The 24494-nt window shown below is 38.5% G+C and overlaps 1 protein-coding gene across 1 annotated transcript in view; it reads left to right on the top strand.

The window, feature by feature from the left end:
* Positions 1-24494, top strand: part of LOC114050219 (ATP-binding cassette sub-family B member 10, mitochondrial-like) — a 42962-nt gene that overhangs the window by 4280 nt on the left and 14188 nt on the right. The window contains exons 2-6 of the mRNA XM_027871868.1: positions 7578-7778; positions 11631-11833; positions 18996-19130; positions 20158-20304; positions 21815-21950. Of these exons, the coding sequence (XP_027727669.1) occupies positions 7578-7778; positions 11631-11833; positions 18996-19130; positions 20158-20304; positions 21815-21950 (822 nt within the window). The remainder of the gene's footprint in view (positions 1-7577; positions 7779-11630; positions 11834-18995; positions 19131-20157; positions 20305-21814; positions 21951-24494) is intronic.

Genomic DNA, 24494 nt, shown 5'->3' on the forward strand with positions numbered 1-24494 from the left:
TCTCTCTCTCTCTCTCTCTCTCTCTCTCTCTCTCTCTCTCTCTCTCTTTTTTCCGAGGCAATTGGGGTTAAGTGACTTGCCCAAAGACACACAGCTAGTGAGTATTATGTGTCTGAGGCTGAATTTGAACTCAGGTACTCCTGACTCAAGCGCCGGTGTTCTGTCCACTGTGCCACCTAGCTGCCCTCGCTTCAGTTAACTCATCTGTAAAATGAAGGGGTTACACTAGTTGACATCTGAGGTCTCTTCTGATTCTAAACCTGTGTTCCTGTGACTTGTTGGCACTCTACACAATCCCAAGACTTATTAGTTATAGATGCCTTGCCTAAAGGTATTTTTGAAGAGTTTCCATACTGGGAGTGCCCTATATTGGGAGTTCCCTACTGTGATTAAAACCTAAGTCTGAACTGTGGATTCTTAACCACAGTTAAGCTAACCACAGTTTTGGCTTATGGACCCTTTTGACAAGCTGGTGTTTGTTGCCTGCCTAAGTACTAAATTTCACTTAATGGTTAGTGAAAATGAGGTGTAAATTTTTTTCCCATCCACATTCTTGGAACCCTTGATCCTTAGGGGATCCCTACTTAGTTTAAGGACCCCGGGCCTAGACAAACAGCACAAAAAGTATTTTACTGGGAATTTAGAAGGCTTAGTAGCTTTCTCAGTCTTCTTTTCTTCATCCTAAATAAGGAACAGTAACATTTGCTTTGCCTATAGTGTTATGAGACTCAAATGTATTTGGAAGCACGTTGTCAAGCATAAAGTGCTAGACAAACATAAGGATTTTCCATAGAGAATATGGTTGGTTTTTATAGTAAGTAAATATTGGAAACTAGTGGACTGTCCTATTGGGGAAATGGCAAAACAAATTGTGGTATATGAATGTAAGAAAATATGTCATTGTGCTATGGCACAATGATGAAATGGACGGTTTCAGAGGAAACTGAGAAGACTTTTGTGAGCTGGTACATAGCAAAGTGAGGAAAACCAGTAGGACAATTTACATGATAACTTTATAGAGAAAACCAGTTTTGAAAAGCTATAGAACTGATCAATTAAATGATAAATTGCCATTCCAAAAGAATAAAAATTAATCGTGTCATTTAATTTCTGACAGAGAGGTAATGAACTGAAAATGCAGAAAGACATATATGAGACTGATTTGGGGATTTGTTTTGCTGGATTATGTACTTATGTATTTGGGGTTTTAAAATTTTGCTTAAATTTATTTGGAGATAGTTAAAAGGAACAGCCTAATAATAAGATAAAAATATTGCTATTTAAAAGAACATGTATAGCAATAAATTCAAAGTAAACAAAACATAAAAAAAGCTAGAAGCCTTATGTCACAACATTATTGGGACAAATTTCCATAAAGTCATAACGGTTCATTGGATTATAGGACACACGCAGACTGATTAAGGTGTTGGCAGTATGGATCCAGAATGAAGTAGGGTTTATCGGTCATGAATAATTTTTTAAGTTACTTGTAAGAGAACTACCACATTTAAAGGACTGAGTTATGTAATGGTTAATTCCATACAACCCTTCACAGGCTGGAGTTAAAAAGTAGTTGTGTTACTATTTGTTGTTGTTTTTACAACTATGCCCATGAACCTTCTAAAACATACACATACCAAAAAAACAAGGCACTGATAAAATTCTTTTTAAAAACATAAACCCTAAATTAGAATAGTGGCACTATCTTCTTTTTGGTCCTTTCCTCAGTGTGTCAGATATTTCAGATCAGTTAAGATTTCTGCAAAAATGGAACCTCAAACAAACTTGTATAAGTTAAATTATTTATATATTTTTAAAAGAACCCATCAAGGCAGTTGGTGATGCAGTGGGTGGAGTCCTGGGCCTAGAGTTAAGAAGACTCATCTTCCTGAATTCCAATCTGGCTTTGGACACTTGCTAGTTGTGTGACCTTGGGCAAGTCACTTAACCCTATTTGCCTCGGTTTTGTCATCTATAAAATAAGCAGAGAAGGAAATGGCAAACCACTCCAGTATCTCTGCCAAGAAAACCCCAAATGGGGTCCAAAGAATCAGACAACTGAAAAACGAATAACAATAACAACAACATTGTAAAACGTATGGGGCAGCTATGTGGTTCATTGGATAGAGCACCAGCCCTAGAGTCAGGAGGATCTGAGTTCAAATGTGGCCTCAGACACTTAGTAGCAGTGTGACCCTGGGCAAGTCACTTAACCCCAATTGCCTTAAAAAAAATAAAAAGAACCCATCATATGAAAAGCTTATAGACATGTGCCTAAAATATCTTTTAGAATTAATTGTCATTCTCCTTCTAAAGAATAACTGGTCAGTGTCTTCTAACCTTAACCTCCACTGCTCCACTTTTTCCTTTTGTCATAAGAATTTACAGCAAGTTTTCTTCGTGTGGTTAATTAGAAAGTTGCTCTCTAGCTTTTTTTCCTTGATAGCTCTTTATCTGATCAACCAAAAGGTGGCTTGAGATTCCAGATGTTTGCTGCCTGGCTCTAGGGTGGGACAACTGGGATAAGAAAGAGCTACTTCATGTGTTCTTGCTATCTGACTGATAGGAGGGACCACTGAATGCTTTATCATTCAGCCACATTTAAAAAAAAAAAGAACTCTTAAAAACTGTATAATTTGTGTGAAAACATGCTATTTCATCATTTCCCAGTCATTTTTGTACTCTTCAAACAGTAATACTGCTATGAAGGATTCTTTTTAAGGTTTTCCTTCCGTGCCCTCCAAGTCCAGATTCCCCCAGGCAATTAATGATAAACTAGCCACGCTTGTTTTAATTTAAGGCATCTTTTGAGGGCTACAGAATGCCTTTCAGGCTCATGATAAAAAGTTGTGCTGTGGGTTGCTCTTGGGACTATTTTATCAACCTTATTTGCATTCTTTGACCACTTTTTTTTTTTAGTTATTTTGTTTAAGCAAATGAGATATTAGTGAAATTCCAAGAACTTACTGATTGATCTCAGGAATACCACATCAGGAAGGGAGGGAGCAATACAGAGGAATCAATAGAATCATCAAAAAGAGACCCTTCTTATTGCCGGTGCAGGGACTTTGTCTCTGAAGCGAGCCAGGGACCCTCCATGTTCCTATTAATGAACCATATCTTCATGATGTTTTACCTTTCTGTTTTGGAAAACAGATTCCTTTCTTTTGACTCTTTAGAATTTGTGGTCTGGCAAAATATCAGGAAAGCAAAATAAGAGAAATTTTAACACATTTTAAGGATCAAAAGGATGATGAGTACTTGAGGGCAAAAAGTTGCTAAGTTAAAATTAGGTGATATTGAGGGCTTGTTAAGAATCTGAGAAATGCAGGAAGAAAAGGAGATTGATTTTAAGTATTGATACTGTAAACTTCATGAAATGGAAAGAAGTCATAGAATTTTATGAGAAGCCTCAAATGATACTTGAATCAAAAACTTAAGTGAACCTGAGAGGTTTGAGCAAAGCAATTCATATTCATTTAATAAGGATTTATTAAGTACCTATCAAGTGCCAAGTACTGTATCAGGTACTCGGAATAAAAAGACAAAAAAGCAAAACCAGAGGAGGTGGGTCAAAAGGGTAAGCAGACTTGAATGTCATGGAAGGAGTCTTCGCTCTAGGCAAGAGTTCTTAACCTGGTGTCCACGAACCTTAAAAAGATATATTTTGATAACTGTATTCTAATATAATTGGTTTCCTTTGCAATCCTATGTATTTTATTTTATTAATTTAAAACCACTATTCTCAGGGCAGCTAGGTGGAGCTGTGGATAGAGCACCGTCCCTGAAGTCAGGAGGACCCGAGTTCACATCCAGCCTCGGACCAAACACTTGACACGTACTAGCTGTGTGACCCTGCGCAAGTCACTTAACCTCAATTGCCTAATAAAAACAAAAAAAACCAAAACACTATTCTGAAGAGTCCATAGCTTTCACCAGACTGTCAGAGGGGTCCAGGACACAGAAAAGATTAAGAAGCCCTGTTTTAGAGTTGGAGGTCCTGGGTTCATTTCATGCCTCTCACTCATCCACCTGTGTGTCCTTGGACCAATCATTTAACTTCTCTGGGCCTCAATTTCTTCACCTCTAAAAGAAGGTTGTTTATAAGGTCCCATCTACCTCTATCTTTGAACTTATGGAATAGTAACTGAACTGTTTGATCTTTTTTTTTTTTTTTTTGGTTTGCACTTGCTTGTTACAAAAAGAGGCAAAATACAAGAAAATAAGCTGATCAGATATTCAGTCAGAGAACTGAGAGACAGCTTAGCATAGTGGACGGAATGCTAGATTTAGAGTGAGGAAGATTCAAAGCCTTCCTTGAATACGGTTTAAATGTGTGACCATGGACAAATCAGTTAGTTTTTATGAGCCTCAGATGGTCCTCTAATTCTTAATTACTGATTTATAGGTAGGTTTCAGATTGATAATGTGAAGATGGAGGAAATCCTCACATTGGGGAAGTCACAGATCCATGACTATTGAATTAGTAAAAGTAAAGGTCCTAGGGTTTGTCTAAGACCCTTTAAAGATCCAATTCAATTTCCTGCACCTTTATTTCATCTGTGTCACTACTAATTTATAATTGTGTCTGTAATTGCAATCCTGAGGCAGTTGAGTCAAAAAAGTGTTATAGAGCTGGATTTTGAATCCCACGTCTGACATTTAGCAATGAGTAACTTGTAGGCAAGTCACTTAGTTTCTCTCATCCTCAGTTTTATCATCTTCAAAATGGGACTAATACTTTCAGTACTTATCTCACAAAATTGTTGTGATGATCAGATGAAATAAGGTGTATAAAATACTTGATAGAACAGAAAACAATATGTAATGGCCAGTTATGATGATGATAATAATTGTAATCCCATATCCTTCAAAGAAACATTTAAGTGTTTTGGTATAAGATATTTAATAATGCAACAAAGTGTTCTAGAAAGTTTCCACAAGAAGGGTGATCCTCAGATGGTCAGAATACTCCTTTACCCCCAGCATACTTGTTAATTTGATTTAACAGACGTTTATTAAGCTTCTCCTATGGATCAAGGAAAGCACTGCTTTTTTTTTTTTTTTTAAACACCTGGTACCGTTCTGCTCCTGACACTGAGTTAGTCTCTAATTGTTTGTGTTTCTAGTCCAGCTTCAATTATCATTATTAGTTTGGGGTTTGGAGACAGCACGCCAAGCTTCGGAAAAGGCTTGGAGTGGACTTCTTATCTAGTTCTACAACATCCACTGGGCCATGTTTATGATCACTGAGTACACCGGCCCCTGTGCTCTCCGATTCAGTTTCATGAGTCTAAATTTGTCATTTAGATGTAGTGAAGAACTACGCCTGAGGGCAGAGTCAGGACCCAGTCCCCTTGATACATCTGGGGTTCAAGGCATCCGTCTAGATTTCTCCAGAGTTGGGTTTTTTTTTGTTTGTTTTGTTTTGTTTTTTGACACCTCTACTAAATAACCATTTGGTATAGATTTGGCCATGTAACTCGTATTAAAGCTTATGATGATTATATAAATGTGATACCTTAAACTGAAATGTTAGCTAGTCACAAGACAAGGTAGAGGAGATGGGTTGGGAATAACTATTGTTAACAAAATGTTTGGGAACCCTGTATGAAAGTCCTTAAAGGAGCTCTGTGTCAGAATTAGAATCTAGCCATTGAAACAGTACTCTGTTAGTAACTCTGGTTAGTTATTCTCCCTCTTGGCTCACCTAGATTTTTCTTTTTTTTTTTTGCTGATAATGTTATCTCCTCATTTTACTGTTTACATTATGATAAACAACAATGTGCTTATTTGTGATTCTAGATATATAGGATGTCCTGAAACTCTTAGTGTAGTTTTGTGCTTATTAAAGCTTTTGGGACACTTGAATCTGTGCTCATAGTGTTCCTTTACCCCAAAGATATCATCTATTCATTATGGCTATTAAATTCTTCCCCCATGCAAGGCACTGTGCGTGGCATCTTGAGTGTTTGGCTACAAAGAAGACATACTTCCCTCTTTTGGGGGACCCAGATGTGTGATTTCATTGGTATAGGGAATTCTTCACTGATGAAGACCAGCAATTTATGATTTAGAACATTAGAGACTTGCCCAGGTCCCTGATTGCTTAAGTGACTTGCCCATGGTCCCACAAACTAGTCTGTCAAGAGACAGGACTGGAATCCATGTCTTGTCTCCCAGGCCAGCCCTCTATTTCCTATGCCATACTATCTTTCTAGATCAGATGGTCCCTTATCACAAGTGAAGTGAATATTAGGGACTGTTTTCCACCGTTTATTTAAACTTAGTTGCTCAATCGAAGCTTTCCAGTGCATTGGTATGCATGGACCATTAAGAGTTACTCAAATTTGCAACTTAAATATCACTTTGGCCTCTTCCCTTATAAAATCTCAGTTTCTTTCACTGCTCAGTAAAGTGTGCTACAGTACTCGTTAAATTGATCCTCTTCACTCTGTCTCCGTTGAGACTCTCAGGTTGCCTCTAACTTGAGCTTAGCAACTTTTTCCCCATTAACTCTCATCATCATCATCATCATCATCATCATCATCTAAAATAAAGTAGGCTCCTTAAACAAAGTCATAATGACAGACTCTTCTTTGTTTCCTTCAATCAAGAATCAGTAAACATTTATCAAATGTCTGTTGTATATGTCAGTCACTGTGCTAGGTGCTGGGACTATGAGTACAAAGAATGAGGAATCTCTACATCTGGTTTGTCTGTATAGCAGAGTGCAAGACTTGGGGGGAGAAGGGGTTTATATCCAGTGAGGTTGGAAAGATACGTTGGGACCGGGTTGTGAGGGGCTTTAAAAGATAAACAGAGGAATTTTTACTTGAGAGGAAAGAGGAAGCCACTGGAGTTGAGTAGGGGAGTCAGGTGGTCTGACTTGCACTTAAGGAAAATTCCCTTGGCAGTGGTGTGGAGGATGAGCTGAGGCAAGGAGACCAATTAGGAGGCTATTGCAATAATCTGGGAGGAGATGCTGAGGTCCTGAAATAAAGGGGATAGCTGTGTGAGTGAAGAGAAGAGATTGGATGAGAGAAATGTTGTAGAGGTAGAAATGGCAAGATTTGGCAGCTTATTGGATGTGTGGGGTGAGAGAGGGGGAGCAGTTTCAGTTGAGTGATGAGGTTGAAAGCCATATTGCAAAAAGGTTGAGGAGTGAGTGAGAGTGGAAGAAGTAGATGAAGGCAGAGAGTATATATAGACAGCTGTCCTCCAAGCTAGTCCTCGGTTCTTGGCTACTATGAAAAGAGCAGCTGTAAAGTACTTTTGTTTTAGCTTCATTTGTTACCATTTCCTAATGGAGAGAATGTTTATATCAGGAAACCCATCTAGGAAATGAGTCAGTAATAGAGCAGATAAGAGGGACTCAACAGCCTTGATAATCTGAGTACCATAGTCTGGATCTATGCTGGGTAAAGACAGTCCACAAAGTGGATTTTCCACAAGTATCTAATGGAGACATTTTTAGAAGGGAGTGTCAACAACTTGAATTCTGGGCAGAGAAATCAGTGTTCTTACCTTCTTTGCTGCTGAAATTCTGATGGGTTCTCTCTTTTTCCTCTTTTTAGCTGCAGTTGGATTCCTGACTGTGTCCAGCGTTGTTACCATGTCGGCTCCCTTCTTCCTGGGAAAGATTATCGATGTTATTTATACAAACCCTACTGGGGACTATGTAAACAACCTGACCCACCTCTGCATCCTTCTGAGTGGAGTATTTTTGTGTGGTGCTGCTGCTAACTCGGTTCGTGTCTACCTCATGCAGACCTCAGGTAAAAAGGACCGTCCACCACCCCCAAAGAAGTATTTCTCTCTAATATTGTAGACTTTATCTTGGCCTTCCTGTTTCACCTGGACTTTAGCAGGGTTGGCTTAGTGGCAGGAGCACTGGATTCTGAGTCAGACCCAGAGACAAAAGACTTGGGCTTAGATCCAGCTCTTCCACTTAGCTGTGTGACCTTGGCCAAATCACTTAACTTGAGCATTGTTTCCTTCCAGCTGTAAAATGGGGTAATCATAGTTGTGCTGTTGTGAAGATCATTTTAGTTCAACAAGCATTCATTATATGCTTACTTCATGAGGCATTCTGCTGGGCACTAGGGATACAAAGACAACTGTTTTCTGCCCTCAAAGAGGGAAAGAACGGTAACAACTAGGGGGAGAAGAAAAGGCCTACATTCTCAAATGAGGTAATGTGAATAAAGAATTTTGTAAACTGTAAAGCCATTGTAAATGTTAGCCATTATTGTTATTACTTTTGCAGGCCATGGTTTTCTAATCAATATTTCCTGGAACTTTGAACATGAAGCATATTTAGGGATAAACTTCAGCCTTTGTTTAGTTTTATGTTTACTCTTATTTTTTATGTGACCATCATTTCCTTGTATACCAAGTCTCTCTAATCCTGCCTCACCCTAAATAGCCTTCTGATTTTTAAACATTTCTTAAAATTTTCTGATTTTAAAAAACATAAAATAATATGAGCATTTCCGTGTATAGAGTAGAACAGAAAAAGATGACCCTACATGAAACTATGGATCTTTGTTATTTGCAGCTTGCTTTTCTTTTTTAAAGTATATAACAAATTCAACCTGTAACTTTCAAAGCTGCCCTGCTTGTCTGTTTTCTGCTGTTCTTCCTTCCATACTCTTATACGTTTAAAAAAAATGTTTCAGTAAGCCTCCTTCCTTCCTTCCTCCTTTTTCTCCTCCTTTCCTCCTTCCTCTTCCTTTTCTTTCCTCTCTCCCTCTCCCTTTTTGTATTTGTATTCCCAGCACCTTCCACAGTGCCTGCCACATATTAAGCACTTAACAAATGCTTCTTAAATAGAGAGCCATTGATCACAACAGAGGTATGATCACATATTACCTAGCAATTGTGTTCTGGCATCTGTGTGAAAGATGGATTGGAGAAAAGAGGAAAAGAAAACAGACTAATTTGAAGGTTATAGTGGTCCAGGAGAGAGATAAAAGCTTATAGTCATGGCCATGTGAATGAAAGCTAGAGGAGATTGGATGTTTCGAGGCCAGAATTAACAGAGTTTCACAGATGTTTGTCTGAAGGAGAAGAAAGAGTCAAAGATGAGTCCAAAGTTATGAGCTTGGGTGACTAGTGAGAAAAGGGTTTAAGGAGCAATAATAGAAATCCTCAAGGGAGGAGGCATGACTTCAGGAGGGGAAGGTGATGAGTTTACTTCGGCCGTGTTAAATTTGAGATGCTGCTGGGAAATCCAGGTAGTGAGGCTCATCAGGCATCCTGTTTGCAGCTTACATTCTAGGAGGGGGATAACACTGCAAAATAGATAGCTATAATATCTGTTATTATGTGATACATGCTTTCATTACAAAACAGTTCTATGGGCAATTTTAGAGGCAAGACTGTTGACAAGCTTAGTTGTGAGGCAGCAGGGAAGGCTTCTTGGAGGAGTTAGCCTTTGAATTGGGCTTTCAAGGAATTCGTAGAGTAAAGGCTTGGGAAGGAGCTTAGACTTAGGGAACAACCTGGTTAAAGGCGGGAGGAAGGGGCGTGGGGTCAGAGAGTAATCCATTTTGGAAAATATAGGAAGGGAAAGGAAGAGTATGGAATAACACTGGAAACGAAAGGGGGCACCAAATGGTGGAGTACCTGAAATGCCAGGCCCACTGAGTTGGAATTTTCTACAATGAGCATTATAGAATAGTTGGAAAATTTTGAGCAGAGGAGATACCTTCTGACCAGAAGGATGCTAATTCATCTGTGTGACACAACCCTCATAAGAATGCAGGTTCTTTAGGGGTAGGAATAATGTTTTAATCTTTTTGTCTCTCTCAGCACCCAATATAGTATCCTGGACATAGTCATTACTTAATAAATATTGTTGAACCTATAGGTCTTGATAATTGATTAGATAGGAGAGGCAAAGGAAAGGGCAGAATCCAAGATAACCAAGAGTTTTGAGCCTAGGTGATAGGGAAAAGCATAATATCATCGAAAGAAAAGGAGAAATAATGGGGAAGATTCAGTTTGGGCCGGGAGCGATATGAGTGAAGGTTTTCAAGAGAAATCTAGTGTCCTGAATGAGTGCCAGTCCCATTGTACTCAGCTGTGGTCAGATCACCTCTGGAGTTTGGCTCAGCTCTAGGTACCCTGCTTTAGAAGAGAGAATGTATCATGACTCCCTCCTCACACCACACCCACACACCGACACACACACACACACACACACACCCCCACCACCACCACCATCGAATTAGGATGATGAGAAAAATCAAAACTGTTTCCATATAATGTCCAGTTAAAAGAATTTGAGGAGGGGCAGCGAGGTGGTGGAATGGATAGAGCACCGGTCCTGAAGTCAGGAGGACCTGAGTTCAAATCCTGCCTCAGACCAAACACTTGACACTTAACTAGCTGTGAGACCCTGAGCAAGTCACTTAACCCCAATTGCCTAAAAAATAAAAAAATTAAAAAAATTAAAAAAAAAGAATTTGAGGATATTTAGCCTCAAGAAGAGAAGGCCTAGAGGAAGCATGGCCACTCTCTTTAAATATTTGAAAGCTGTCAAACAAAAGAAGGATTATACTTATTTTGTCTAGACCTGGGAGGCAGGACAAATAATAATAGTTAGCATTTACTTAGCATGTTAAGGTTTGCGAAGTAATGTTATTTAGTCCTCCCAACAATTCTTGGAGGGAGGTAATGTCACTATCCCCATTTTACAGATGAAAAAGCAGGCTGATGGAGGTTAAGGAACTTGCCCAAGGTTATATAGCTAGAAGTGTCTGAGATGGGATTTGAACTTGGGTCTTCCTGATTCCAAATCCATCCCTCTATCAACGACTATTTCAGCCTACTCTGAGAGCTTCAGCTTCTAAGAGCTGAAAATGAAATGGATTGCTGGGAACTAAATGACAATGGATTGTTTAAGAAAGTGATGCACTTCCTTTTGCTAGTGGTGTGTGAGCATGGATTGTACATCTGATTGTCTGAGATACTGAAACAAGGATTTGTGTTTTAGGTGCACCTTAAATTGGTCTAATGATCTCGAAGATCCCTTCCAGCTATAAGATTATATGTGTAATTCTGCTCCACAAAGAATAAAAATCTTTGTTAGTTCATCTTGTATTTAAGCAATACATGCCTCTTTTAGCTTCCATAGACTATATTGTTATTAGAAGAAAAACAATTTTCCTTTCCAATGACCTAGCAAGTTTAGGTTTTTTGTTTTTGTTTTTTTCTCCAGACTTATAATTTCCCTGATATAGGAAACTCTGAGTGAGGCAATTCCCCCTACTAATGGATATCTATAACTATTTTCCAATTTATAGGATCAGAGAGTTGCTTAGAAAACTGAGAGGTCATGACTTGCTCACAAGATCACACATCCGGTGTCAAGTGCAGAACTTAACCCAGGACTTTTGAGTCCACTTTAGGCACTCTGTCAACTATGCCATACTGCTTCAAGGATGAGTAATATGTTGGGATAGTCTTCTTCTACCATATAAACAAGTAAAACTTGTTCTCCCAGATTCTGTCATAGCAAGCTGAGTACCACAATGAATTGAGGCTCAATTGCTAGTTGGCTGTTGGACATTTTAGTAGAATGATAATTGTACCTGATATGCTTCTGTTCTCTTTTTTTATAGGCCAGCGCATTGTGAATAGATTGAGAGGAAATTTATTCTCCTCTGTTCTAAAGCAGGAGGTTGCCTTTTTTGATAAGACCGGGACAGGGGAGCTGACTAACCGTCTGTCCTCAGACACAGCGCTTCTGGGGCGCTCCATAACTGAAAACCTCTCTGACGGGCTGAGGGCCGGAGCACAGGCCTCAGTTGGCATTGGAATGATGGTATGTTTTCTGGGATCACATGGGCTACATTCAGGGCCGGGGCTTCTGTTGGGCAAGAGGCTTCGCTGAGCTCTTTCTGATGAATCTTGGAAGTGTTCCCTTAGCCCAGAGTTCTGACTTAAGACTCTCTGCACAGAGAAACTGCAGTGATAAGTGCTAACAATTCATGAAGAGATGAGTAGAACTGACTTCTCATCATAGGCTGCCACTATATACTTTCTTCAGCCTCTACTTCCTTTCTCAAGGAGTTCTAACGCTGAATTCTTCTGAAAATGCTGCTCTCCCTTTTTCAAAGGACTGGGAGTCAGGTATATGCCCTGCACCCTGGTTTCCCAGGACTCTGCACCCAGGGCTAAGGATAATAAAGGTAAGGAACACTTCACGTAGTGACGAATGTCAGTTTAATCTCACTGGGGGAGAACAGCCCTGGAGCATTCCATTTCTATTTTGCAACATGGTGACAATTTTCCCTCTCTTTTTTCTCCCATAGGAAAAAAGTGGTAGTGTATTGTTTGTAACTCTCCAACTCCAGTACAATTCCATATAAATGATTATTTAAGTACCTATTCTGCTGAGGCACTATGCTTAGCCCATGGGAATACAGAGATCACACAAGACAGTCAGCCTTTGCTCTTAAAGAACTTGGGATCCCACTGGGGAGATAAGACACGGACAAATAATTACAATGTAATACAAATTAGTCTATCCTAGTGAAAAAGTAGGTCCAACAAAAGTGAAAGATTAGAGCAGTTATGTAGTGGGCTTACCCTGAGTTTATCTAATTACTTTTGAATAGTGAAGCTTATCTCAAAAAATTAGAAACTGAGTTGTGAACCTTTTAAATATTTCATACTTTGTATTTTTTTCTTTCTTATAGAATATAGCATTCAACAATACTTCACTTTCTCTCTTCTCTTTCTTTCCTCCACTCCACAGGAAAGTTTTCATTCTACATATTGTACTTATGATGGAGACTATAATCTTTTATTAGGAAATGATTTTTCAAAAAAAAAAAATTTTTTTTTCAGCTTAATTTTCCAGCTTCTTTGTGCTGTAGGCACAAGGGCAAAAATACTAAATCACAAAACCAAATTTCCTGGCTGCTCAGAGAAGGAAAGACTGTTCAGTTCTATTCCATTCCATTCAATAAACATTCAGCACCTACAATGTCTAAGGCACTATTACCAAAGTTAACCTTTTGGCATTCATTCTCTTTCTCAGTTGAAGGAAGAAGCCTGCTGAAAGGGGGATCTGGCCTGTACTTATCTAGTCTTCCCCAAATATCTCAGGTGCATGCATAGTTTTTAGGTAGGGAGCAACTTTTTAATACTTTCCCTGCACAAGAAAAATTCTGTTCATATTTAGTAATTGGCTAAAGGTGAGCTGGTAAGGTCAGCTTAGCTACCTCATTTCTTCCTTAATTATGGAAAAAGTGGTAGAGTAGTATGATGTGAGGGACACGGCAGTAGTTTGGGAAGCTGCTAGGTTTGGAACTGCAAACCAGAGTTCTTAGGACTTTGCACCAAGTCCATTGTGTGTCTGTAGTCTGCCTTTGGAAAAAAAAACCTGGTCTATCAGAAACTTAATGAGTTGCATTTAAAGAACTTATAAAGGGAACAAAGCAACACACTATAGAAAGGCAGGAAACTGTCTAGACCAAGGCAGGAATTAGTAAGATGGAAAACAACTGAAAGCAATTGAAGTGATAAAGGAAACCAGACACTGGTTTTTGAAAGGACCCAACAATTCAGTACCTCTGTGGAGCTGATGTATGAGATAAATCATCTCCAAAGACCAAGCCACTATTAATATATTTAATTAAGAAAATAAAAATTCTAATTACTGAAACTAGAAACTCACAAGGGGTGGTCACAAAGAAAGCAAAATTAGTAAAATATTCAGACTATATAATGCATAGTTTTATGCTAAGGTATTTGATAACTTAAATGAAATGGATAAATATCTCCAAAAGTATAAAACAGTCAAACTGACAAACCAGGAAATGAATAACCTACATAGACTGACTGATCTGAGAAGGAAATATCAGACTTGCCTTTAATGAGCTATTCCACAAGTGAATTCTTTCAACCCTTCAAAGAACAAACGGTGTCTTTATTATATTGATTGTTTCTGTTGAGGTTTTAGGTGTAGGGGTGATGGGAACCCATGACAATCAGGTCCTGTCCAATGAATTTGACCCAAGCCTTCTTTCAACCAAAGAAAGACAAGGTTTATTAAAGATCAGCCATATTGGTCAGACTTTTTTTTTCTTTGTGTAAAAGCTTAATTTTTAAAATTTTATTTATAGGTTTTTTTTGTTTTTGTTTTTGTTTTTAGTTTTCAACATTCACTTCCATAAAATCTTGAGTTTGAAATTTTCTCTTCCTCCCCACCCTGAGATGGCATGTATGCATTCCGATATAAGCTCTCCATATTAAGCATATTTTCCCATTAGTCATGATGTAAAGAATAATTAGAACTAATGGGAGGAACCACAAGAATGAAGCAATAAAACAAAACAACAAAGGAAAAGGGGAGCAAATAGTATGCTTCCATCTGCATTCAGTCTCCATATTTCTTTCTCTGGGTATGGATAGCAATTTCCATCATGAATCTTTTGGAGTTGTCTTATATTCTTGCATTGCTGAGAAGAGCCAAGTCTATCAAAGTCCCATAATGTGGCTGTTACTGTGTACAATGTTCTCCTGGTTCTACTTGTTTTACTCATCAGTTCATGTAAGTCTTTCCAAGTTTTTTGAATTCTGCCTGCTCGTCATTTCTTATAGCACAATAGTATTCCATCACATTCATATACCACATCTTGTTCAGCCAATCCCCTCAATTTCCAATTCTTGGTCACCACAAAAAGAGCTACTATGAATATTTTTGTACATGTGGGTCCTTTTCCCATTTTTATGATCTCTTTGGGATACAGACCTAGTAGTGGTATAGCTGGGTCAAAGGGTATGCACAATTTTATAGCCCTTTGGGCATAGCCCCAAATTGCTCTCCAAAATGGTTGTATCAGGCAGCTAGGTGGTGCAGTGAATAGAGCACTGGCTCTGAAGTCAGGAGGACCAGAGTTCAAATGTGACTTCAGACCAAACACTTGATGCTTACTAGCTGTGTGACCCTGGGCAAGTCATTTAACCCCAATTGCCTAAAAAAGAAAGAAAAAAACAAAATGGTTGGATCATTTCATAACTTCACTAATGTGGTCATGATGAGGATGGGATCTGGACCCCAAAAAGGAAAAACCCTGGACCTTCCCACATGGCCAAATCTCTGGCCTGAGACTATAGTCCCATCAACTGGCCTTTTCTTTTCGCCCACACCTAAGCCCATTCTCCCAATTCTGTTATCCTTAAACCTAGCCTAGCCCTCCATTGTCTTAACTCCCTATGACCTCTGGCTACTTCCCACCCTTGACCCTCTCTAGACCCCATTCTGGACCTCCCAGTCACTCCTAGATCCTTCCTAGTCACTCCCAGTCACTCCTAGATCCTTCCTAGATCCCTCCCACAGTCTTTCTGTATATAAGGTCCATCTTGTCTCCATTAAGGTGCTCAGATTCTTAAAATCTAGCCAATAGCTCACACATATTCATATTCTTTAAGAGTCTGACTGATATGGCAGATCCTTAATAAACCTTGTCTTTGGCTGAAAGAAGGCTTGGGTCGAATTCTTTCTGACAGCACCCGCGTGTCATGATCTTGGGGTCCCAGCACTCCTAAACCTCTAGACCTCATCAGTCAGACTCTTAAGGAGTCTAAACATTTGTGACACTCTTGAGGATGAGTGGGCATGAGGAAAGTCTCAGCCCCTAAATGGTGGCCAGACTGGATCTTACATTCAGAAAGACTATGGGAAAGATCTCGGAGTGGCCAAGTAGTTTGGGGTGACTGGAAATTGGGATTAAGTGACTTGCCCAGAGTCACACAGCTAGGAAATATGTGTCGGAGGTCGGAATTGAACTCGGGTCCTCCTGACTCCAGGGTCTGTGCTCTATCCACTGCGCCACCTAGCTGCCCTGAGAAGGGGTATCCTGATGGGAGTGGTTGGTAAGCTAGGGTGACTGGAGGAGGGTCTAGGGAGGATCTGGATGGGAGTGACTGGGAGGTTGAATGGAATCTAGATCGATCAAGGATAGGAAGTAGCTAGGGGCCATCCTGAGATAACTGACCATGGAGGGCTAGGCTCAATTAGGGTAACAGAGTTGGGAGATTGGGCTGGGCATAGGCGATATGGAAAGGCCAGTTAATAGGATTATAGCTTCAGGCAACTGCCAGAGAGTTCAAGGAAGGTTCTAGGAAGGGATTTTTGGGGGTTATCTTGGGCCTTACCCCATCTGTTTCTACCTATAAGGAGGGCGTGCTACTAGATTCTTTCTTTGATGAAAATGGGTATTTGTTTCACAAGCCTGACAGGAATGAGCCTGAAAAGGAAAATTATAAGCCAAGATCATTAATAAGCACCAGTACAAAAACATAAGATAAAGTATCGGCAAATATGTAATAAAAATTAGATATTGATAAAATATATCAAAAAAGTATTGTGACCAAGTAGGATTTATACCTGTAATTCAAGGACAGTTTAGTATTTAGAAGGGGAAAAATGTAATAAATTGTCTCTGTAAGAAAAACAATTCAAATAAAGAGGCTTTTGATAAAATAAAAATATTTAAAAATTAGGAGTAAAAATTTTTTTCTTAATGATATGAGTGCTTCATTGGAGATAATACTTAATGTATAAAATGGGAAAACAAATAACAAAATCATAGCATTTCAGACTGGGAAAGGCTCTCAGAGACCGTCAAGTCTGACCTGGATGTGAACCAGAATTTCCTCCACCACTTACTTGACTAGAAGTCCTCCAGCCTTTGTCCTTCTTGAGGTAGCCCATTCCACTTTTGGACAGTTCTAATTTTTTGAAAAAAATTTTTTATGTTATGCCTAAATTTGACTCTTTGTCACTTCCACTCATTGCTTCTAATCCCACCCTCCATAATCATGTTGAATAATTCTAAGATGTCTTCCATGAAATGACATTTCTTCAAACACTTTTGAAGACAGATTTCCTCCCCTCCCCAAACCCCACCAAGTCTTCTCCGGTCTAAACATCTCTGACTCCCTAATTGTCATCCTGCAGTGCTTCCCACAGTGCTTAGCATGTAGTAGGTGCTTAATAAATGTTTATGGAGTGACTGGCTGGTCCTTCATCATCATCTGGTGGTTCTCTCTGATTTACCAATGTCTTTCCCAAAATGTGGAGCCACAGAATGAACAAAATACTCTGGTCTGATCAGAGGAGACTGAGGTGGGATCATCACATCTAGTTCTGGACACTTCTCATTGTATAGTCTTTATAATATAAAATTACATGAAGTTTTGGGGACTATCATAGCCCATCGTTGACTCGGTGAACTTCACAGAAATGCTTAGATCATTTTCAGATGAACTATAATGCCCAGCCATGTTTGTCCCATCTTGTATGTAGGAAGTTTTTTAAAAGCAAGAATTAGTTTATATTGATCTCTATTAAATTTCATTTTTTGAGAGGCAGGATGGTATAGTGGATAAAGAGCTGGCTTCTGGTCAGGAAAATCTGTATTCTAAAGTTCTCCCTCTGGCTGTGTGACCCAGGGCAATCACATAACCTCTCTGTGTCCCCAGGAAACTCTCCAAGAATATTAAGCTTCAGAACAGTTGCCGATCTGCATTGATGTAGGAAACTTCTTATGAGGAAAACTCCCTATGTCAATAAAATCACATCTAGCCTGCCCTCCTCATTCTCCCTCTCCTCCCCCCTCCCCCCACAAAAAGCATCTTATTTGATCTGGTCCAATATTCTAGCCCCTTAAAATCATTTTAGAAGTTGACTCTGTTATTCAGTACGGTAACTTCTGCCAGTTTTGCTCCAGACTTGATCGTTTTGCCCTCTATCCTTTATCCAAGCCGTTCGAGGATCGTTAAATACACAAGCTTTTATTAAGCATCTAACACATGCCAAGTACTGTGTTAGTCATTGAAATAAGAAATATAAAAGTGAGATAGTTCCTGCCCACAAGAGACTTGCCTTCTATGAATATTAAACAATATGGGGCCTAAAGAAAGATCCTAGGGGCAACTCTGATGAGACACTGCTCCAAGCTGAAACTAAACTATTAATAACTAATTACTTTTTTGGGTCTCCATGTTCAAATACTTTGAAATACACCTAATTGCTATCACTTAACTTTTAATTCTGTCTTAGCCTCAGAAGTATCAATGGGCTATTTTATCAAATTAGATAAAACAATAACAATTCACAGGGAAATAGCAGCGCAGTGGCACCGCAATGCACTGAGTGCTAGGCCTGGAGTCAGAAGCACTTGAGTTCAAATCTGGCCTCAGGCACATCCCAGCTGTGTGACCCTGAACAGATCACCTAACCTTGGTTTGCCTTAGTTTCTTCATCTGCAGAATGGGGATAATAATAGCACCCATTTCCCAGGGTTGTGAGGATCAGATGAGATGTTTGTCAAGTGTTTAACGTAGTGCCTGGCACATAGTAAGTGCTATATAAGTGTTAGTTATTACTGTTATTATTAAATGGGATTCCATTTTTGATATTTAATAGATATGAAGATTGAATAAAAAGCATTTTAAATATCTTAAAATTGAAAGTCTCATTGTAAATACAGTTTAATTATGTGACATTGTATATTTCCTTGAGCCTACTTTATAGAATTTTTGAAGAAAAGAAAATCAGTAAAGAAAGCAGAAATGTACATTATATTTTTTTCTTTATCTGGCCAAAAGTGTATTTTATTTTTGTTTTACTTATCTGAAGTTTTATTGAAGCTTCTATTTTTTTGTAACATCACAGTTGGGTATGAATAGACCCCTCTTAATCCCCTCCCAGTGGTCTTCCTTTGTAATAAAGAAAAAAAAACAATAAAACAAACTCAGCCAACACAGACTATATCTCATAGTCACCATATATAGCACCCATATTCCCCCCATCTTTACAATAAAAAGGAGATGCAAGAGGTGTTTATTTTTTCCAAAAAAAATTTTTTTTGATAAAGAAAAAATAGATCTGGTATACTTACGTTTGTATTGCAGTGGCTAAGACTTTCTTCATAACTGTGTGCATTATTCCCCTTTTTCTATTTCTGCAGTTTTTTGTTTCTCCCAGTCTGGCTGCATTTGTTTTGGGTGTGGTACCTCCTATATCTATCCTAGCAGTGATTTATGGACGGTATCTACGAAAATTAACACAGATGACTCAGGATTCCCTTGCACAGGCCACACAGGTAAAGCTTTTATTCGTTCCTCTTTATTTCTTATACATAAGGCTTTAGAAAATAAGGACCCTGTGCAACTTCAGTAGCTACAGGGGAAAGGTGTTGTGGTCACTTGACAATAGGGCAAGAGGTGATTCTTCCATTCTTTAGTATCTTCCTTTCTTTTAGAGCCCCATTCAGCTCTCAGGATGAGAGGGACCCTAATTGCCACTCACATCTGAAAATAGGTTCAACTTGATAAAAAAAAAAAATATGAACTCACTTCGCCACATTATCTCTATTCCTTTTTTTTTGGGAGGGGGAGGGTGGGCCATAGTCAATGAGTATATAATTTTGGAGAGGGGTGTCTGCATTTTAATTAATTAGTTTATTTATTTATTGGTTAGGCAATGGGGTTAAGTGACTTGCACACAGCTAGTAAGTGTTATGTGTCTGAGGCTGGATTTAAACTCATGTCCTCCTGAATTCAGGGCCGGTGCTCTATCCACTGCACCACCTATGTGACTCGGGGGTGTGCTTTTTAAATTTCCCATTAGTTCATATAAGTCTTTATGTATTTTAAACCATACTTAATATTTATCATTATTGAATGCTTTGTAGTATTCCATTATGTGTTTCTGCCACAGATTTTTCAACCAGTATATAGATGTTGGAACATTTAAATTGTTACCAATTTTTAATAATTATAAAGAATGCTATTATAACTTTGAATAGATAGCTTTCCCTCCCTTTGTGATAATGTTCTTAGGGTAAATTCCTAACTATGGGATTTTAATGTCTCTTAGTACAACATTTAATTATGTTTTGGAAACAGTTTTTGAAAAATTGTTTTAATGTTTAATAGAATTGCATTGATATTTTTTGTCTTTACATCACCTGGATATCCCCCATATCCCTTTTCTCCCACTCTCCCACTTTTAATTTGAAAGAACATTGGAACTCAAAATTGTCTTTAAAGATTAGCAAATCCATGCTACAGTTTTGCTCCTAGAAACTGTTGGAACATGACTAACAAAATATTTGTTGTTCCATCCAGCTAGCTGAAGAACGGATTGGAAACATAAGAACTGTCCGAGCTTTTGGAAAAGAACTGAATGAAATAGAGAAATACACCAGCAAAGTGGATCATGTGATGCAATTAGCAAAGAAAGAGGCATTTGCTAGGGCAGGCTTCTTTGGAGCAGTAAGTAAATCACTTTTTGGAGAATGTAAAGAGATGGTATCATGTTAGAATTATGGTGGAAATATGCAGTCTTCTGGCACAAGTCTGAGAAGGTCATTTCATGTCATGTCAGAGTTAAGGATCCTTATATTTAAAACTCTGAATTGAGAAGAAAAAACCCCTAGAGAGACTGGAGTTTGAATTTTGGAGAGTTTGGAGACTGGGAAACATATGTAGGAGAGATTAAAAGAGGTGAGAATTACAGATTAATAAACTAGATTAATAGGTCAGACTAGTGCTATCCACAGTTAACACTAAGCATGTATATTTGAGAGGCAGCAGAGCACAATGAATAGAGATCTGATCTTGGAGCCAGGAAGACCTGCGTTCAAGCCCTGCCCCTCACCCTTCCTCACTTGCTGTCAGGAAGATTACTTAAGCTCTTAGTGTTTTAGACAGCTTTTTAAGAGTCTGCATCGAAGAGAAGTTACCAGTTTGTGCTGGTAGAGGAAATTCTTCACTAGAAGCTCCCTTTACCATTGAAATCACAAGTCCAGTCCCCATCTGATTACATACACATACATGCATACATATGGATAGATAGCAGCTAGGTGGCACAGTGGATAGAGCACTGGACCTGGAGTCAGGAAGACCTCAGTTCAAATCTGGCCTCAGACACTTACTGGCTGGGTGACCCTGGGCAAGTCTCTTCACCCTGTTTGCCTCAGTTTCCTCATCTCTAAAATGAGCTGGAGAAGGAAATGGCAAATCCCTCTGGTATCTTTGCCAAGAAAACTTCAAATGGGGTCACAAAGAGTCAGACACAACTGAAAAACAACACATATGTATCCCCATCCCATTCCATATATATGTGTGTGTGATATGTATGTATGTGTGTGTGTGTGTATATATATTCCTATCATTGACATAGAATTTGCCCTATCCCATAAATATTTATGTATCTCCCTATCCCATCCCATATATATGTATCCCCATCCCATCCCATGTATGTATATGTATATAGATATACACCCTATCATATATATGAATTTCCCCACCCCATGTATTTATGTATACACACATATATATTCATGTATATACACACACACATACATTCTTGCATATATACATATATACACCTTGAGACAGTAAGTCTCCCCTACAAAGTTATCCCTTGTCAGAGAATAAAAAAGAAAGATGAATAAAAGCATTTCAGTGAAACCAATCTGTCAGTGATATCTGACAAAATATTTACTGTCTCCTAGTCCTCTACCTCTGTAAGGAAGGGAAAGAAGTATACTTTCTCTATTCTACTCCAAGGCCAAGGCCATTAGGGTTTGTCTTTTGTTTTTTGTTCTTTCCACCCAGTTAAGTCATATCTTTATATTTTGATGATAAGATTACTTCCAATATTTACATAGATGGCATTTGAGAAAAGATTTTTTGTTTGTCGTTGTTTACTAATCAGAATGTTTCATGGTGACACATCCATTTGTTTTGATTTGATTTCTGTGTATTTTTCCTTTGACAGACAGGATTCTCTGGGAATCTGATTGTACTTTCTGTCCTCTACAAAGGTGGATTGCTGATGGGCAGTGCCCACATGACAGTGGGTGAACTCTCTTCCTTCCTAATGTATGCTTTCTGGGTTGGAATAAGCATTAGTGGTAAGTAACATAAAAAAAGATTTTTAAAATTCAACACTTAAATAATGGACTTAGAGGGGGAAAATTAACTAATTATACATGAAATAAAAGCCAGTGATTCTATCACCATCTCTTCCTTCCATCTAATTTTTTCTTTTGTCTTGCTCTATCAAAGCTGTCTGTTTTTGCAGCTGTCTGGGGAAAAAAAAAACCTGACTGTCCTGCCTAACTAAAAGTAAACAAGACTAGCCCTAGGCAAAACTGTAAAGTCTAGGAAGTTTTCTTTCCTGACCTTCTTCTCCCTTAGTGGATCCCCACTAGGGAATCCCTCTGTGTACTTCTGAATTCCCATGCCTTCCTGCCTTATTCATACCCTCCCTACTAGCAAAGTTTTGGAAGATCTGCCAACTAGTCATAAATACTTGTTGAATGATTGGCTGATTATGCTTTTACTGCAGCTAAGGTACAGTTGTAACCTTAACCTAACCCTTGACTTCTCTTTCTCTTTTTGCACCAAGATTCCCAAATGTATATTTTTGATTGTTTCCTGGCATTATTTTAATGTTATGATTTTTCAAAATGTAACATCCTAGATCCCTAACTCACTGCCTCCCCTATTATTTCTCATTCTGTTTTTATATTTTCTGACGGAGAAATGTGCTGTTGAAATACAGCCTTCTTATTGTTCATAGAATTATTGTTGTGAGTATACATATGTAGATGTGATAGTATGGTGATATATATATATATGATAGATGACAGAGGGTTGGATGTTTCATAGAGTTATCAAATTTTGTCTCAGATATTTCTAGTCCCTGACTACTGATTCCAGCCTGGAAAGTTCACAAGTAGTTTCTTTTTTCTTTTTTGCTAGGCAGTGGGGTTAAGTGATTTGCCCAGGATCACACAGCTAGTAAATGTTATGTGTCTGAGGTCAGATTTGAACTCAGGTCCTCCTGAATCCAGGGCTGGTGCTCTATGCACTGCACCACCTAGTTGCCTCTCACAAGTAGTTTACAGCCTAAAAACATTGGAAAATATTGCCCTGTCTTTTCTGGAATCACTTGATTTAGCCATTTGATTAGAGTATGGTGCCAAAGAGGCCAAGATTATGAATTATCTCTATTTCATCTCATGGCTACACAGAGTGTCTCAACTTTGACCAGCTGGTATTATAAATGTATGCTGCTGTCATAAATGAATGCATGAAAAAGCATTTATTAAGTACTTACTGTGTGCTGTGGTAGGTACTGAGATAGGAACAAAAAAGTAAGACAGTTCTTGCTCTCAAGGAGCTTAAATTCTAGTGGAGGAGAAAAGAAGGAAATGTCTGGGGAGTCACAGAGATAAGGAGTTAATCTACAAGGCTGTTATTTGACTTGTTCTCATCATAAGGAATATTTGATAAGAGGAAGGTGTGTTTGGTAGGAGAGCACAGTGACACAGGAGACCTAACCATATAGCTAACTACCTATGGGACCTCAGTTTCCTCAAGTGAGAAATGAAAAGTGTGAATTAGATTATCTCTGAGGTCCCTTTCACCACTGATGCAAGTGTGTCTCACTTGGTGCAATCAATAATCCTTGAAAAATAGATGCATTTGATTTTTGGCAAAGTTTATTTTAAATGCTTTAAGGAGACTTGAAATTTACAAGAATCCTCTGGTAGGCCTATAAAACAAAAATCCTTCCTAGAATGATTTATTATGGCAACCTAAAGTTTAAAAACATTATTCTTTAAAGCTAATGCGCATATGCTAGAAAGACAACCCCAAGCACAGATCCTGCTAACAGTAGATTAGTAATATCCTACAAAGGACAACATGTTTGTTTAAGAGACCCATAAGTACTGGTGCTTTCACAATGTGACCTCCTTAAGCCAACTGTGGTTTACCCACTTAATGGGTTGTATCCACTGTGTCTTGCTTAAACATCCTTCTCATAGAGTATACTCTTACTGAGGGAGAAGATTGTAAAATGTACGTTCTGTCGGTTAAAACTAACTTCTGGGGGTTTTTATTATTGAACACTAATTACATGATGCTTGGAAGATAACTTCTGAAGAGGTTGCTTTGAGTTTTGTTTTTTTTTTTTTAGGGGTGTGGTTCAGACTTACAATTCTATTAGTATAGGCCAATGGTTCTCAGCATGTTTTATATCAAACTCCTTTAAACTCTTCAAAAAAATTATTGTGGTCTCCCCAAAGAGCTTTTGTTTATGTTGGTTATAGCTATCTGTACTTACTATATTTGAAATTAAAATGTCTTAATAATATAAAAAAAAGTTTTGATCTTGTAGGTTCCCTGAAGGGGTTTCGGAGACCCCCAGTTGACCCTAGACCGTACTTTGAGAACTTCTTATACAGGGAATTAACAGTGATGAAACTCCCTTAACCGATGTAGATCAGTTACTGCTCTGCACCCTAGAGTATTAGAAAGTTTCCTGGGTCACTGAAAGATTAAGAGACTGCCTAACATTTACTCAGTGAGGATGTGTTAGAGGTCAAATTTGATGAAAAGGTGTGTGTGTGTGTGTGTGTGTGTGTGTGTGTGTGTGTGTGTGTGTG

The sequence above is a fragment of the Vombatus ursinus genome, unplaced genomic scaffold (genome assembly GCF_900497805.2).
Source record: "Vombatus ursinus unplaced genomic scaffold, bare-nosed wombat genome assembly UNPS02014798.1, whole genome shotgun sequence".
NCBI lineage: Eukaryota > Metazoa > Chordata > Mammalia > Diprotodontia > Vombatidae > Vombatus > Vombatus ursinus.